An 18,025-nucleotide genomic window follows, 5' to 3' on the forward strand; every position below is an offset into this window, starting at 1 on the left:
AGATGTCTGTAACATCTGGGTGGGCACAAACGGCGTCTGCTACATGGGCGGGCTTCTTGGTTATCAAGCTGTTTTTATTTTTATTATTAGCCTTCTAACTAGTTTCTTTAGCATTCTTTAATCCTGCAAATATAAATATTTGTTATGTCTTTTCTAGTTCTGAGTGTGTGGTTGCAAAAGTTGGCTAGAGGGGGGTGATCATTCTTTTTCAGAATAACATGAGGATTTTTACTCCCATAGAGAATTCTCAAATAAGGACAAAGCCCATGATTTTATGTTCTTCTCATACTTTGAATTTTAATGTGTGGTCATGCAAAGCTTCTTTAGCTCTCCAACTAGTACTTATGCAAATCTCAATAAGTGTAATAAGGGTTTGATGAAAAGATGAATTAAGACAATTTCTGACTTCAGGATACTTAAAGATGAGTGGAGGAGATTGTCGTGCAGATAGATAACTGTAATATAAGATAGTTTAGGGGGAAACAAGGAAAGAGGAGGGGGGATTCACAACACGTGGAGACAGATGGCTGCAAGGTTTCGGCTGTTTAGTAAGTCATGGTGTGGCCCACTCAGGTAGCTTCGAAAGAGAGATGCTTAATGTTAACAATACTTGGGAAGCACCTTTGTGGTTGAGTTGCTAAGACCGGGTGGTAGAGATGTGCGCATTGATTCAGCCTCACGCAAAAGCTTTGCACTGCCCTTAAGATAGTCATTCTCGTGGTGCCGTCCCGTTTTTTAGTAGTGATGTCACCAGATCCTTCTGTATTACCTGAGATATGCCTCCTCCCTTTGTAATCTGTCCAGGACTGCTGTTCGTTTTTATTTTATTGTTATTGTTGCTTTTTTTTATTAGTTATATACTGATTGATTTCTTTATTGTTACTTTCGGTATTACGCCATTCCGTGGCTTACCCAAATTGTATCTCTTCTGCTCCAATACGGATTTCCCTGCTATAATTTCACTATTTTGAAATAATTACAACACAGATCATTATTGTAAGAAGCTACCTTGGGAATAAATTCCTTATTAATTACAAGTTCCCATTTATAAAGCGCTTTACAGTATAAGCCTGCTCTCTCGTATGTCAGTAGATCTGACTCCCAACTCCCTGCTGAGGTGGGGCTCAGCGTCCCGGATTTTCAGAGGAGGACGCCGACTCCCCAGGTAGCACGGTGACTCATCACACAGCCCCGCAGTGGTGGGGAAGGGCTCGAGCCTGCCGCGCGGTCGTCCCTGAGGCGCTGCTCTTCTCCCGCCCGGGGCCACTCGGCCTTCGCTTCCCGTGGGGCCCTCAGTTCCCGAGCTCCCCAGGGTTCCGCCACAGCACGCGGCGCCGTGCCGGCGGATGGAGAAAGAGACAGCAGACGCAGTCTGCGAATGAACTTGAGACTGACTGTGCTCTTTGTAACTGCCTGTAACAATTTTGTCAGTGTGTGTGTGTGTGTGTGTGTGTTTCCGGTGTTACCCTTTAGTTGTTTTGAAAATATAGCTATCAATTGAAATTTTTTGAACGGTAAAGTTATTTACATGTCTGATTTTGCAGTACGTGACACTGAAAGAAATGCCTGCCGTGCTTGTTTTCAAAGACGGAACTTACTTTGTTTACGACGGTAAGTTCCCAAGTCGTAGCTCACATAAAACATTTCAAACTTAAAATGCTGTGCCTATTGTAGGACTTGGGTGTTGATGAAAGATTTAGTAAATGCGGCTGCTGCTTGCGTTTCCATTACTTGAAAGACTGATGATGCGTTTTTCTTACCCTTCAACTTTAGTTTTTCCATTTAGTGTTCTTTCATTAAAGGTTTCATTTTTCTAGGTCAGGTTGTTTGCCTTTTTGAGAAGTAAAGGCGATGCAGTTTCTATATATTACTTTAAGACATCCAAATTTAATTGTTAAAAAGACACGACATTTCGGACACACAAACAGGTGAAGCAGTAAAAGGTCTTCAGCAGTGGCGAGGCCTGTGGCTTCCTTCGCTCCGTCTCCCTGGCGGACGGGAGTAACCGTGCACCTGCCGCTCAGCGTGTCTCATCGAAGCAAACACTGGGTCTATTTTTTAAATATTGTCGTTATGTTAAACAGACATCATAATAAGGAGAATGCTGAAGTACTAAATCTCTACGTACATGCCCATCACCCAGCCTAGACACTTACCAAGATCTTAGCACATTTGCTTCAACAAGTTTTTCTTTGTTGAAGTGTTTTAAGCAAATCCCAGTGGCAGTCCATCACTGCGCGCTTCCTCACGCAGCTCTTTAAAAATGTGGACTTCTTTTTAGATAACCACATGCTGTTACAACATTTAACAAAAGTAACAAAATTCCTTGGCATTATCAGAAAGCTATTCCCACAGTTCCCAGACAGTGCCCTCAGGTGTCTCAGGGCAGTGTGACAAACTCGCAGTGAAGAATTGTTCTGTGTATTAATGTTTGTGCATCTGATCACTTAGAAGAGATTCTTATAAGTGAAATTTATAATTTCAGATTATGATCATGCATCAGCCATGTTATATGGCATTATAAACATTTTACAGACATAATTACACTGTAACATCAACTTTGTTTTTAAGAGTACGAAGATGGTGATCTGTCATCTTGGATCAACAGAGAGAGGTTTCAGAACTATCTGACTGTGGATGGCTTCCTCTTGTATGAACTTGGAGACACCGGTAACAAACATATGTACAACTCTCTCCCTCACCCTACAGAATTTTTCCTTAACTGATCACTTAAATCAGATTCGGTAGAAAATGAATTTTAAGCTCTATTTTATAATTTCTTCTTTAGACCTGAATGCCAGTTTTACCTTATGAGAATATAGATTAATATTACCAAAGAACATATCTTAATATGTAAATCAAAGATTAGCTAGGGATGGCTTATTAGTAGAACTGAGAGCAACAGGAAAACGGAGCCTGGATAATAAGGAAATGAGAAAAATTAACTAACCAGGAAGCTGATTATAACCAGCTCAGGAGGCTGATTTTGTGATAGAAGCTGAATAGAACTCACAACCTTTAAAGCCTGCTTTTGCTTGTGAGGAAAATACGAGTATCAGATTTGCATGATTTCTTAAAGCTCCGTGATCGAAATTGACAGCCAAAGCAAATACAAATATAGATGCAAAAAAGAAAGCTGTACGAAGCTAACCGTATGGTCTCAAATACATGAAAACGATGAAAATTATAAGAAGCTACCCCTGTAAGCTTTAGAAGGAAATGTTCCATAAATTTATAGCAAAGTTAGAATGGAAGTCACGGTCACTGCGGCATCTGTTTCCATTCACGACTTTGTGATGAGTGGGATGGAAGGGGAGTTTTAGATGGAAAGACCGGGGACTTTTACCGAAGGCTCAGCTGTTTTATTTGAGAAGTAGCAGGCGTTAGCTTTCTCTTCCTGCCGTCCTGCTCTTGAACCTGATTGAGAATACAAAGTAGAAACACGCTCATGGTCCTGCTGTTTCGTAAATCTTTCTTAGGATGGTGTTCGTTCTGGTCTGGAGCCTGCTTTTTAAAATTCTGTATCTGGTGGTAGTTCTGTCTCGCTTGTCCTTCTGTGGGGGCACACGTCAGCTCAGTGTTGCGCGTTGACATGGATACTGTCGAAGATTGTAGATTTACTTGCTAATTCTTTCAGGCCCATGTGAAGGGAAAAGGGGGAAAATGTAGGAATACAGTCATTTAGCTTTCAGTTATTGTGATCGCAGGAGACAGCCTGACCTCAAGGTAATTAAAATAGGCAGCTTGGGCCCGGTTTCTTCTCCCAGAGTAATTTGGAAAGAAGTTGGCTGTGGCAGTTAGTGTTCCTGTCGTGTGTCCACCATACCGCCCTTGCCAGGTATCACCTTCAGCCATCATTTCACCTGGCCACCCATCATAAAGGCGCCACCACCAACTTCTGACCCTGGTGGCTTCAGACACTTCGTACCTTCCGAGAGGGTCTGGAGCCCGCAGCTTCAGACTCCTGCCTGAGTCTCCAGCCTCATTCTCTGTCGCCCTTCCCCACCCTCTCCCTTCTGCAGCCGCACTGACCAGAGGCCATGTGCCTCGCGCCGGAGCACCTGCACACACCCTGTGTTCTTTCCCTGGACACGCGCAGTTAATTTATGTTCACGCGTCAAACTCAGACCGAATGTTGCTTCCTTAGGAAAATCTTTTACGGACCCCTCAGAACTACTGTGGTTTGCTGCGTCGGCCTCCTTTATAAAAACACCGTGTTTCTCCCCTTCGGAATCCTGACTGCTCAGCGCACATCTCTTTGTGATCGTCTCCCTGGCAGACCCGTGTCTGTGCTCATCGCCGCGCCTGGAAACTAGCCCAGGGCTGGGCACACGCCTCGGCCTCAGGAATCATGAAATTAATGCGTGAGAAGCTGCATGCTTGGCCTGTGGATGGATGCTCTTCATGATGTAGGCATTTTGGAAAAAACTCATGGAGCACTTGAGAATGAAAGAAGCACAGAAAAACCAAGCACTGAATAGTGAATGAAATAACATTTCAAGAGGAGAAGTCGTTATTGTGGAATAATGTTTTCAGTTGAGGGTTAAAGGAAGAGTCAAGATTGTGTAGAATTCAAGACACTCGTGAGCACTGTGGAATTAGGAAAGAAGCGTTAAGATGTGGGGATTATCTTGAAAGATTATTGATTTAATCCTAAATTTATATACCTGCTCTGAATCAGAAACTGTCCCAGTGTTGTTGAACATGTCATGTCAGTCAGCTCCCTTATCAACTTGGCAGTAGGTACTAGTTTCTAAAAACAAGTTGAAGTTTACGGAGGTGAAATCACACAGCTGTTAAAGACGGTGCTTCCCCAGTGTCCTCCCAGGCCTAGAACGGAACAGGCCCTGCTGGGTTAGTTTCTGGGTTTCCGACTCCAGTGCACTGGTTGTCATGTCACGGTGCCTTCCTGGAGGATATCTGTCAGAGGTGGATGTGATGTGTGGTCTGCACGGGGATAGGTAAATCTTACGAGCCGGTTTTATTTTGTGTATTAGTGCTGGCAGGTAGTGGCCCAGGGCACCAGAGGGAATAGCAGAGTCAAAGTCTTTCTCTTGTAGTAGACCATTCTTTAGAGCTACGGTAATTAATAGTAAATTTCCTTATCAACTTATTTCTTATGGTTTTAGCTTTTGACAAACCACTTATTTTAATCATTTTGCGTGTTGTATAGAAAAATACAATTTGTGTATTTGAATTGTTAAGTATTTGCTATTTACATTTCGAGGATGGGAGGTGGGAAGGGATTAGCACTTGACGTTGACTTACTGATTTCACTCTACTGAGTATAACGAGTGGGATAATTAGAATTAAATTCTAGAAGTAATGTTTACTGATTCCTGATTCACAGCTATAATAATGAAAAAGTTTGTATAGTTAAGCTTATTGATATGTATCATTCTTAATTTCAGGAAAGCTCGTGGCTATTGCAGTTATTGATGAGAAAAATACATCAGTCGAGCATATCAGGTATAGTGCCTTCAGATACCACCTAATTCCAACTTTACGTGGTTTCAGATAAACTTCATATAGTATGTTTTCTTTCAGTGTTAGCTAAGGCAGCAGGTATTATTATCGAATAATTACAATTTTTAAGTGAAGAAATGAAATACTCATGTATTTGTTCTTCTGCAGATTAAAGTCAATTATTCAGGAAGTCGCTAGAGATCACAGAGATGAGTTCCACAGGTAGGTGCTTACATTCTGGATGTTCTTCGGTCTTGGTTTAGTTTGTAGTATAGTAACCAAAAGTAATTGCATTTTATACTTTCAAAGATGAATCAAGAAGCTGAAGTGAATTATAGCATATTGCATTTCTGTATGAATTGTTTGGACTTGAAATTTGTTGAAATATGTCCCACAAGTAGAAAAAGAACCCTTTATAATTTGTATTACACCTGCTCCTTGATTTGGGGTGAGTTTGTGGTAAGAAGACATGCGCATGTGCTCATACATTTGAGATAAAGGTAGAGAAACAATCACAAGTCAGATAGACAAATGATGATCGTTAACAGGAACTCAGCATAATGAATGTAAAAACAAGTGATTTTTTATAGTGTGCTAAATCACTGCTGCCATAAGAGACACTCAGTGTAAATTCCTTATATTATTTAATTATTCCCCTTTTATTCTCAGTCCTCTAATGGTGTATTGGTGATATATACTTATTTCCTGTTAGAGTAAGTGGGTAATTTTTCTTAAACATGTTTACTTGGAAAAGCTTATGTTGCCTTGCACTTTAATTATATGTAAGCAAAGTAGAAATATCTCATAATTTAATTCTACCTGTGTGTATTTGTATCTCAAAAACCTGTAGCATTCACACTCTCCTACACATTGTGATTCATGTTTACATGCTTATCACCAAGTTCACTTGTTTTTTTTGTATTTAATATGGCGCTCTCTCTTTTTTGTTTGTTTGTTGTTGTTGGTTAGGGATTTTCAGTTTGGACATATGGATGGGAATGACTATATAAATACCTTGCTAATGGAGTAAGTAAAGTGCTAAATGATTTTGCTTTTAATTCTATCAATTTTTAAATTTCTTTTTCTGAGACAGACAGAAGGAGTAATAGCTGAAAAAAGCAAATAAGTGTTTGGTGTATGTTGTTGCAAATATTCTTCCATTAAATACTTCACTTTAATTTTTAAATCTATATTTGAAACTCTTATATTGTTCTATGCTAAAATATTTGTCTCCCAATTCAGTGTTAATAATTTATAGTATTTCGAAAAGAAGAGATTCGAAATCTTATAAATTTTGTGGGTTTTGTTCAATACAAACCATAAGTTCACTTTTAACGAACAAATGTAACTTAAGTGGAAAATTTAGCATTCAAGAATTAATAGCTATTCTAGAGAATTTATTTTAACAGGCTAAAATAACTTTATAAGAAAAATGTGCAATTTAAATTTTCATTGATTATGTTTATGACGTAAAGATCCGATTTTTCGCTTCAGAAAGTTGATATTGGAAAACATTTGCCATACCTACACTGAATTAATAAATTTCAGATAAAAACCTATTCAGTGGACACTTAGTGAATATTTACTGTATTTTATACACTGTTTGCCATTGTTGATGCAAAAAATGAGTAAGTTAGGGTCCTTGTCTTCGTGTGCTTATGGTCCGCTGGGTAAGACAATGTGATTATCACAGAACTGTGGGAAAAGGTCTGTGTAGTAGGGAGTTCTGGACACAGACCCTCACCCCCACCCCAGTGCACACAGGTGGAGGGGCTCGGAGAACACTTGCCGGAGGAGCAGTAACTAGGAGAAGCACTGAAGTTTGAGAAGTTAGCTGATGGGAGACCGCAGAGAGGTTATTTCCGGCAGAGCATAAGAGCAGACAGACACAAGAGACAGTAGCAAACGGGGCTTGGAAGGGTGGTGGCGCTCAAAGCAGCCCCTGGGACAGATGGGGAAGCTCACTAGAGGCAGGCGCGCTCGTCCAGCGGTGTGGAGGCCCAGGTAAGTCGGCCGTGGTGTGCTGTTTCTCCTCTCCCTTAGCTCAGGAGCGTGGGTGGAGCAGGTGGCTTCATTCACGGGTGCAGCGTATGGGGTTAAATTAGAGTCTTCCATTTTCCAGGGAAGAACAGTGGGGAAATGAAAACCAAACTTAAAAACTCAAAGTGGCATTCATAATTTTCAATTAAAAAGCTGAAATTATAGTGTTATTTTTCTTCATTTGTATTCAGTTTTTGTCTCTTTTATTCTAATTTGAGATTTGCCAGAGATATAAAGTACCAGAAATAAAATATAATGAAGAAATTGTGACAAACAAAAATAAAACAAATGATTTCTACAGTCATTAAAAGTACTTGAAAAAAATTGGTCCTGAATTTTTAATACTCAAAACAATGTAGGAAACCATTGTTTAAACAGAGTGAGCAAGAGGTCAAAACAATTTTGGTCCAGTGACCAACTGCTCGACCCAGGATGATGTTCAGGATATCTAGAGATAGGTAGGCAAGGCGTTCCTTCGTGAGTGTTCCTTCGTGTGTGAGTTGTGAGACAGTAGAAATTTTGAGCTGCAGTTGTCAGAAAACAGCAGTGATCTCTACCACCACCCCTTATAGTTTGGGGTGTTTCTGTTTTTGTTTTTTAATTCATATTGTGCTTTTTGTTTTTTCGAGAGAAGTGAGAAGGCATATGATGGTCACCTAACAATAATTGAAAGTTTTTATTGAGCTCTTACCCTGCAACCAACACTGGACTAAGTGGTCATTGTATGTTTTCTAACTTGTACAGTAACTCAGCCAAGTGTAAGTGCCATTATTGTCTACATTTTATGAAAACGAGGAAATTCATATTTCTTAGAAGAAACTCAAGGAAGTTAAATGATATGCCAAAAGGCACCCAACCAATAAGTGAGATCCAGTCCTCAAATCTCTTGCTCCAGAAGCACTTAACTGCTGTGACATGAATGGTGACAGATAAAGTCGTGTAATTTAGTAAAGATTGATGCCTAAAATATTTTTAACTTAGGACGGATACATGATATATAAAATAAGTACATTGCAGTATTGATTATATTTTTTATTTTTTCTCAAAATAGGGTACTGTCAGGCCTTTGGTCTATTAAATTATTTTGTATTGGGATTTTGTGAGTATAATTAAAAGGGAATAGAGTGAGATAATGCTATTTTCTATCGTTATTCAAACCGAATGATTTCAAAATGAATAGTTTCTAGTTCAGCTGTATTTAATTTTTTCATGAGATGTGTTTTTATAGGAAGGCCAGGTTCTAATCCATTCTATAAAAATGGGTTGTTTTTTTTTTTTGCTGCACATGCACTATAACTAAACCGCAGTCATTTATTCTCCCTCCCTTGGCTGGGTGTGGCCGACCATGGCTGGGCCAGTTAGGCTCAGGTCTACACCACGTCTTTAATGTCCTTGACCCTGGTGGGCCGTTTTTCCTGGGAATATTCTTCTCATGGAGCCACCAAACGCCAGAAGGCGAGCCCCGCCACCCCAGCAGGTTTCAGGCCTCTGCTCCGCCCCTTCTGTCGTCTTCCACTTGACCAAGTCACACAGCCGTGCCTTTGGTGGTGCTGCAGAAACCGATCTTGGAAAGAAAAATAATTTCAGTGCAACGACCCGCATGGGTACTAGTGCAGTTTTCTGTCTGCGAACTGCGGTGGAGTCTAGTGGCTCACGGAGCGGTGATGGCCTGTGTGTGGGACATGGGGGGTGCTGACAGTTTGGAACGGTATGTGTGGGACACATGTTATGTCCAAGGTGCTGAGCTGAATATTTAATCATTTGGTTTTTATAACAAGATAGGCGCCCCGCCCCCCACACACAGCTTTTATTCATCTGTAAATGAAAAACACTAAGCTTAAAAAACTAAATTATGCAAAAGCCCCAGTTCTGAAAACAAGCAGCGCAGCTCCAGAGAATATGCCCTTCCCACTCGCCACCTGAGCGCCCTCAGAGGTGGGATGTGTGTGATGGACAGTGATGTGTGGCAGGGAGTAATACTGCCCTGAAATTGACACTTCGTACGTAATCATTTTTACCCTTAAGTTTAATTGTGAATACTCAGTTGTCTGATATTGTATGTTAGAGTGTTTTTCATATCACAGTTTAGCTATTTTTTACATAGATGCAAAAACTGAAGTTTATGTAGGCAAAAGGAAGCAAAGCCATCAATATAGCTCCCGCCTTTTGTAATTATAATGACTTAGATATACTATAAACAGTTATCAGAATAGTTGTCATCTCTGTTTGATGTGTGTTTTGATTTCTCTGGTTTTCTGTTCTCAGCGAATTGAAAATCCCCACTGTTGTTGTGCTGAACACTTCGAACCAACAGTACTTTTTACTGGACAGACAGGTTCAGAGTGCCGAGGACCTGGTCCAGTTCATTCGTAGCATTTTGGACGGCACAGTAGAAGTAAGTCGTTCGTGTCCTTTTCAGAAGGATGGAGGAAAGGATTTCCTTTCCTTCTGATTCTGAAAGGGAGAGTTGGCCATCCCTGGGGGGAGGGGACAGTCACATCCTGCAGACAAGGTTCTTCGGTGGCAGAGGCCGCTAGTGGGGTGGACTGCCCCTTACAAGACTGCCCCTTACCTGGAGGGCCTTTTGGGGTGTCACGGTGATCGCAAGGCGCTGCTGCCTTGGAGTCAGGTGTGGGGTGTGTACTGTGCAGAGCTGTCTTCCTGGCTCGTAGAAGCTTCCTGGGTTCAAGAGTACGACTGGCTTCAGTTACTCAGATCGGTTTCCTAAGAAAACCTGTGAGTAGGACCACAGCTCCTAAAGAAATAGGAAATACATTGAGAATCAGAGCCCCAGAGGAAAGATCCAAATCCTGTGAAATGTTTCTCGGACATGAGAAGCAGATGGTCTTAGCTGTCTTTTTTTCTATAGTTCTTACTGCAGCGTTTTTCAGACAGTGGGTTGTGACCCATAGTAGAGGGTCATGAAATGACTTCAGCAGGCTGTGACCAGTGTGCACCTCAGCTCAATAGACTAGACTAAAATAGAGAATATGAACTTTGTGCTTTCATGAAGTTTAGTTTGTGAGAATTTTGTTTCAGCTTTACACGAACTTTACATGGCAGTTGGCTTACAGAGTAACAAGCATCTCTGCTTTGGAAACACTTAATCACGTAGTAGAATTTTGTGTTTGTGGAAAACACCTGGGTGAGTGGGCCCCGTTTGTTGTAAGGTGTTGGAACCCCGCTCAGACTGTGTGACGATGAGAGGTCTCGCTGGCTCACACGGCTCGGGAATCCGAGCACCGGGTCAGACTCGGGGGCTGCACGCCAGGAACGTGGCTGGTCCCATCAGGAACCTGCTCTCAGGCTTCCCTTGCTCAGCGTCAGCCTCAGGGGACTCTCCCTACGCAATAGCAAAGGTGTTTCACGACCTCAGATCAACTCAGGACGGGGCGGGCCTCGTGGACTCGGCCCGGTCACCACAGCCGAGCTGCTTGGATCGTGAGTGGAAGGGTGTGTTCTCGGGGGAGAATCAGAGCGTACACACGGGCAGCCGAGAGGCAGGTGGCACGGAAAACACCGGAAAGGTTTACCGCATGGCCCTCGCAGGTGCTTTGTGTAGTCTGTGCATGACCCTGACCCGCCGTGGTAAGGTTATGGAACAGGAAAATGGAGTGGTGGTGCTTCAGTGACGATTCAATTAACTTCTCCTGTTAAATTTAAGGCTCAAGGAGGTGACAGCATTTTGCAGAGATTGAAAAGAATAGTGTTTGATGCCAAGGCTACTGTTGTGGTAAGTTGTCACAGTTTGTTTAATGTCATTGAGAACTGAGAATATTTAGATACATAGTTCCTTTATGTCCAGCTAAGGTGAAATCTGGAATTTCAAAGGATTGGGTAAAAATACATCCTTTTAATTGGCAAAGTAAGATTACTAGTCTATTTACATTAAGAAATTGTCTTCATCAGGTGAAAATAGTTTCTCTGTTCTTCCCCTGATGGTTGGTGATTAACTGGAATTCAGAGCCAGCTAACTTGATGGCATGAACTGAAGCGTTTCAGAGTCTCTTCCCTCCTGCCCTGTTCAGCCCTTGGGTCTGCACCCTTCCTGCTTCGAACTCTCAGAAACCTTTATCAGCCTGGCCTTGACTGTCAACCACTGTGACAGCAGAGGCACCCTAAATTTGAGCCTCACACTTAGTTCTGGTTGCCTACTGGGAGCAAGCCCATCGGTATTTTCATTCATTCTGGCCAAAAGCAGTCATCAGATTAGAGCTGGCGAGAAATAAATTAACAGTATTTGGCTTATTCCATGTGTCCTTCAGTTTATTAGTGACCCGCCTTTATTTCTCTGTTGTCACCAACGTGGACTGGCCCTTAGCATATGTCCGGCCGCTGCTCTGGCTGCTGCTTGCTGTCCTCACTTCCTCTTGCCCTGTTTCCAGCCCACTCTGTACCCACAACAGAATTTACATTAGTAAAATGATCGGGTTTGCTCACTTTCCGTCCCTTTTCCTGCGATGCACATCAGAATACTCTTCATCCGGGGCTTGTCCTTGGTGTCTGGGCGCTGTGCCAGCCCCCCCGGGCCTTCTGGGTAGTGCCGACCCCGCAGCATGGCCGGCCTCGTGCTCACTCTCACCCAGACTTCTGCCTGAAAACACCATGTGTGAAACTGGCTTCTGCTGTCCCAACCCACAGTGACCTTGCTCTCCTCTGAATTTGTCTCTGTGGTTCACAGAGTCAGAGTCACAGCCCATAGACTGCATCAGAGTCGAAAAACCTATTCAGCGAAATTGCTTTTACTTTGGGGGAGCTGAGGAGACAGTATATAAATTATTAATGAAAATTATTAAGTCACTGTCGCTTTTCTACTAACCAGATGAGTAAAAGAAATGTCACGTGTAGAGAATGCGTGCGCACCTTCTCAGCAAGCAGAGCCCCGTTGTCCACGGAGCAGCTCGGGAGCTGCTGGGCACATGGCTCCGACTGCCTCTTAGAGACCTTTGTGGGAAGTGTGAGAAAAATAAACGCTTTAGAAAAGGTCCTAGAGTATTCGGTGCCTTTTGCCGCTGCCAGTAGGTTGTTAGACACACGCACACGTAAACTCTGTCTTACAGTTCTTTACCGTGGTCACTGCAGAAGCTGACGTTGCTCCTTAGAACTAGAAGCACGTTGGGGAGCGAGAGGAAGAATGGTGTCGTGGTTCTTAGTCCATCTGAGGGACACTGAGTCGTAATGCTCTTTCCACAGTCTATCTTCAAGAGCTCTCCGATCATGGGCTGCTTTCTCTTTGGCCTGCCACTGGGTGTCATCAGTGTCATGTGCTACGGCATCTACGCCGCCGACACAGACGGAGGTTACATAGAAGAGCGATACGAAGTGTCCAAAAGTGAAACTGAAAGCCTGGACCCGGTGGACGAGAGCGGAGGACAGCAGGAGCCCGGAGGTGGAGACGGCCCGGGGCCTGCCCTGCAGGAGCCCAAAGACGCCTCGGAGAAGAAGAGAGACTGAGCTTTCACCAGCGTCAGGTTCCATAGCCTGTCAGATTAGTCAAGAGTCTATTCATTGAATTCAGACACTTAATCATGATCTTTACAGAAGAGAATGTGTTATTTGTATTTTGCTGTTACCAACTGCATGGATTAAAGTGGTCCCTTGCGTAAATGGGCAGATGTTTGGAGCAGAGAGAGGAAAGGTTTGTCTAAAGCAAACAAAACACACTCCATCACGGTTTGTTTATCTTGTAGATGCTGTTACAGCAGATCAGTTCGATTTGCATGTTTCTCTGTCTCATATTCTGTGGCAGAATTAAGATTCTTGGGCAGAATATTTCAAATTGGTCAGTCAGGTAGAAGATTCGTATTTGATAGAGAAAAATAATACCTCTACTTCCATCCATTCTCCTCTGATATTTTGGATAAGATTTATATGGACAAAATTATGTCTTTAAAATTTAGGCACTTTAGGGAGAACCAACAACTTTTTCCATGGGTCAAGTTAAGATTATGAGGTTAAGAATAATTTGATTTTATATAGCATAGTGATTTTATTTTGTTGTTATTTTTAAAAGAAGAAATGTTACTTTTTAACTTAATACTTGGTTGCGTTATAAAATGTTCACATTGGCCTATAGAGTGGCAAAAAAATAGACTTATGTTTCATCTTTGCAACGTAAACTGGATTTCCTTGGAGCAGTGATTTCAAGCCATGCCCTGGGACACTCCTCAGGTGTCACTGCAGGAACCGGAGGCACTGTCACTCCTGCCCTGCTCTAGCCAGGCAGCCTACCTTCCTTCTGTTTTCTATTTTGGAGTTTCTTCTAAAAATTTCCTTTGATAAAAGGCTCTTGCTGCTTTTTAAAGAGTAATATATTTTTATGTTTATGGCATGGTAACTTATCTAATATGTGCTTGTATGTATGTACACACACACATCCATATGAACGTATAAAATGTATCGACATGCATCTGTTATGTAACATCATGGGCCTGTTCATGATGAGTAATGAGTGACATCATCATTCTGTCCACAAGATTCATGTCCAGTGACTGAAGAGGTCAGCCAGTTACCTTCTTCATCCTCAGTTCTGTCACCTGTCCTCTCATCCTCTCTCCATAATGAAATCACATACGAATTCGTTCTTGAGTAATGTATAGAAATTGGTATTTTTTAAAATACCAGTTTGGTCTGTTTATTTTAGATGAGTTTATTTTCGAGGCCTTTGTTTTAGCTAAGTTTTGAATTTTTATTAGGTAACTATTATTTGGGTGATTATTCATTGAGCAATTGAGTTATTCAATATAAAGGATTTTATTAAACATTTGAAATGTTTATAATCACTTTAAAACTCTGTAGTTCATGGTCCCGATTCTGAAGCTGTTTAGGGCTCTGGCCCCCAAGGGCAGCCTTGGTTATCTCTGATGCCACGTTGATCGCAGCTAAACCGAAACCCTGGATCTTAAGAACTAAGGGGTTGGCAATTGTTTTCTTGTGTCGTGTACTTTATTGGTGTATAATAATGTCACGCCATTATTACCTTTAATAATGAAACACATACGCAGTCACCTATGCAGGGAATTTCAGGAAATAGTAGAATGAAATGTTCTTAAATGGAAATTGGAGACACAGGCTCTTCATTTAGCAAGTGTATTCCTTCCCAAAGAGACGTGAGGGATTCTTCTGGAAGGTACACACTAATGTGCCCAGCGGTCAAGCCTGTTTCACAGCAGTGAAAAGCTCAGGTAAATACAGATGCTTCACCCGAGTCTCGGTGTAGGGAGGAAATTAAGGCTTAGCCACGGCCAGTGACAGGAGGAAGTTGTAGAAAATGTCGTTGCTTTTTTCCTTCATGTTTACCACATGTTTATCCTATGTCATCTGTATGTTTTTGTCTTAAGCATCACCTATAAATGTACAACCTCAATAGGGGAAAGTAAAAAAAAGTAGAACTCAGTATGTGTCAACGAACAAAAGTCCAGCAGTCTTTGTCTAATGAGATTTTTTAGGCTAATGCCTTAGTCTGTTACCTTTTTCACAACTCAGTGCTGCTGCCCCATATTGTTTGTTTTCACAATATATCAGGAAACAGAGTGTAGGTGGTTTATAAGTGAATAATTTGATTTCTTTCTTTTTGTATTAAAAGTTTGCTTTTTACTTACATCTTCTTTAGAATCTTGTCAGACTCCTCACAGAACAAATTTTAGTGTATGTGCTGCCGAAGCGAGCACTCACAAAACATTTAAAAATGTTTGTTTGCTGGTATGTTATTCCCTTCCGTGTGATAGCAGAGCTTACTAGGAATGCTGTTTTCATTTCCAGAAAAAAAAAAAATTCAAAATAAAAGATTTCTTAACAAATCTGGTAGAACAGATAGCATCCTAATTGATGGATGAATCTTACCATGATGACCTATCACTAGAGGGAATGTCCTTCAGTCTTGGAGTTTTTTGCCTTCTCTATTAGTCGCAATAAATTTCTATTTTTGACTTCTAAAATTCACAATCCTACATGCTCGCTGTTGCTGAACCTGGTGCTCAGACAATGGTCAAAGAACTCACAGAGAAAGGACGTGTTTCTAATCAAGCCGAGCACCCATCGCAGCTTGCAGTCCTTTCTGTTTGTTTCATTGTGTACATTAATATTTCTCTAGCAACCGCCTTCTGGAACTTATTTGAGGTGGATCAGACCTGGAATTTTCATCTTCTTCTGCATACACAGCGCTTCTTGGTATCTGACTGAGAGGTGACATTAAGAGCCAGCTTTCCAGAGGTCAAAGGAAGAGTCTGTCTGCGTAGTTCACCAGTTAGCTTTAGCTATGTTGTTTTTAGTGGATTTTTGTTGTTTCTTGTGTGTCGTTTCAGGGGCTTCTTTGGGGAGGGGCTCGGGTTTTACAAAAAGTAATTTAAATATTTTTGTCATCGCTTCAGTGTGACGTGGCGATAGGACAGAGAAAACTCAGCTCCTGTCATGATGCAGAAGTTGTTCAAATAAGCCAGTTTGGGGTGGTAAGACTATCAACTGGTGGGCTTAGGTTTGCCATTTTATTTTTATAAATATCTATTTTTTCTGAACGTGTCTGAGTCCAGGAGTTGGGCAAAAAAATAATTTTCTACTGTGGACTGCCTATAAAGTTTTGAAAGTCTGTATTACTAGTTGAATCCCGATGTCCGGCCTTAAGGCACCAGTTGTAAACCTTCGTTTTTCTAAAATAAATTAATTGAAAACCTGTAATCATTTATTTGTACTATTTATCTTTTGGTTTTTTGCGACACGAATAATTCCTTGTACAAACAAAGAGCACAACTAAGACTGATCTCTCACAAAATATTACTGCTTTTATTAAGTCATAAGTTATTTTAACTATCAAAACAATTTTAGAGTTTACACGGACTTGAGAAACAACGTTTTCTAATCTAATCCCCTTACATACGAAGAACCTGAGATTCGTAGGTCTAATGTATTTTGTATTTGTAAAACCCGCTTATTTTTAAATATTACAGAGTTTTGAGTCCTTGTTCAACTGCTAAATTGTGATCTTGGACACAGCATGGCCACCCCTCACTTCCCCTGTCCCATCGCAAAATGGGACTCTAAAGCCTCCAGATTTTCATTTTTAAAAATAGCATGCGATGGGGAGAGTATATTAAGAAAAAAGAAAACTTTGCATAAATGTCGATGCTTTAATTCGCGTTTCATATTTTGCACTGTGGGCGTATCACTTCGCGAGAATTGCTCTGGCACAGGAATCACAGCCCAGAAGCCGGCCCCGTACAGCTCACGGACGTGTGCAGACCAGCTAGGTCGAATGGGCCTCCTGCGGCAAAGTGACAAAGCGCGTCTAGCCGCGTCTGAGTCGTGGGAGCATGATGGAGGCCTCGGGCCCTGCATCGCAATGCACGTGTGCAGGCCCCGGGGTCTCACTGCCTGGATCCTGGTCCTCACTCTGTCGCTCACGTGTGCAGTTGGTAAGACTTAACCCCTCCGCTCCCGGGACTGTCATTGGCGAATGATGGCACCGGTCTCATCGAATTACAAAGATTAGATGAATCACATGTGACATATTTAGAACATGACTGACGTAGTAATAGCTCAAAAATTATAACAATTTAAATTTCTTGCTTCATTTAGAATTCGTTATTGTTTACCACAGAAGAGCCAAGGCATTAAGAATGTAAAATCCTAATATGTTTAAATTTGGCCTCTTTCTATAATTGAAATTTAAGTTCTAACATTTTGGATAGAAATGAAAACGTTATTTCTTTAACATTAAATTACACTTACAAATATGTAGGTTCACAAACATCTCCGGAAATCCTTTTCATTTTGTGCTTTTAGTGAAATGAATAAGCTTATGGGGTTATAAGTATCCAGTAGGATTATTAGTGTGTGTGAATAGATGAAATGTGATTTAAACAGATTTAGAATATTTGTGGATATTAAATATAGAAAGGAAAATTATTTGACTTTCCTGCATGTCTTTCTGATAATATTCATAAGTCCTCAACTTTTCTCTAAACTCACCTCATCAATTGAAAGGTGTTTCAAACCAATGGAAAAGCGGCAATTATTTTCTTGCAATTTATTTTCTCGTCAGCTGTATATTAAACGTCTTCTGTGCGCTGCTGAGGGTGCAGCAGCAGAGGGCAGCCATAGCCCCGGCCCTCGCGCGTTTCCGGGCCGTGACTGATACTCAGTGTTTATACCCACAATGCTCAGTTGCAAGTCCTACTTTTCTATTTTTCTTAGTTTCCCTTCTCATAGCATCTGTTGTTCGACACGGGATCGTTGCTATTGGACCTTTGGGACCTAGGGTAAGAGACGAGGATGGCACGGAGCACATCGGCTTCCTTGGACTACGTGGAGGGGTTGGATTTTCTCGCCCTGTCTGCAGTGTGACAGTACCAGGTGGGTGACGGAACGGGAAGAGTCTAAGGTAAGGAAGCACTCAGCAGGACTCTGCAGAGAGAGCAGCGATCCTGGGGGTCCAGGGTCCCGGGTGGAAACGGTTGCACATAAGCCGGACAGGACAGCCCGCCAGTGCTAAGCTCCCTTCAGCGACCGAGATCCCGTGAAGCCA

At 41.7% G+C, this 18,025-nt stretch overlaps 1 protein-coding gene across 2 annotated transcripts in view; it reads left to right on the forward strand.

Moving 5' to 3' along the window:
- TMX3 (thioredoxin related transmembrane protein 3) overlaps nt 1-16,179 on the forward strand; it is a 37,518-nt gene extending 21,339 nt beyond the window's left edge. For both annotated transcript variants that reach the window (XM_039839917.1, XM_039839924.1), the window contains 8 exons: nt 1,545-1,611; nt 2,572-2,670; nt 5,412-5,469; nt 5,635-5,688; nt 6,436-6,492; nt 9,772-9,901; nt 11,171-11,239; nt 12,700-16,179. In XM_039839917.1, coding sequence (XP_039695851.1) covers nt 1,545-1,611; nt 2,572-2,670; nt 5,412-5,469; nt 5,635-5,688; nt 6,436-6,492; nt 9,772-9,901; nt 11,171-11,239; nt 12,700-12,960 — 795 coding nt within the window. In that variant the 3' untranslated portion in view covers nt 12,961-16,179. The remainder of the gene's footprint in view (nt 1-1,544; nt 1,612-2,571; nt 2,671-5,411; nt 5,470-5,634; nt 5,689-6,435; nt 6,493-9,771; nt 9,902-11,170; nt 11,240-12,699) is intronic.
- Nucleotides 16,180-18,025: the final 1,846 nt, after the last annotated feature.

This window comes from Pteropus medius, unplaced genomic scaffold (assembly GCF_902729225.1).
Source record: "Pteropus medius unplaced genomic scaffold, Ma_sr-lr_union100, whole genome shotgun sequence".
Lineage (NCBI taxonomy): Eukaryota > Metazoa > Chordata > Mammalia > Chiroptera > Pteropodidae > Pteropus > Pteropus medius.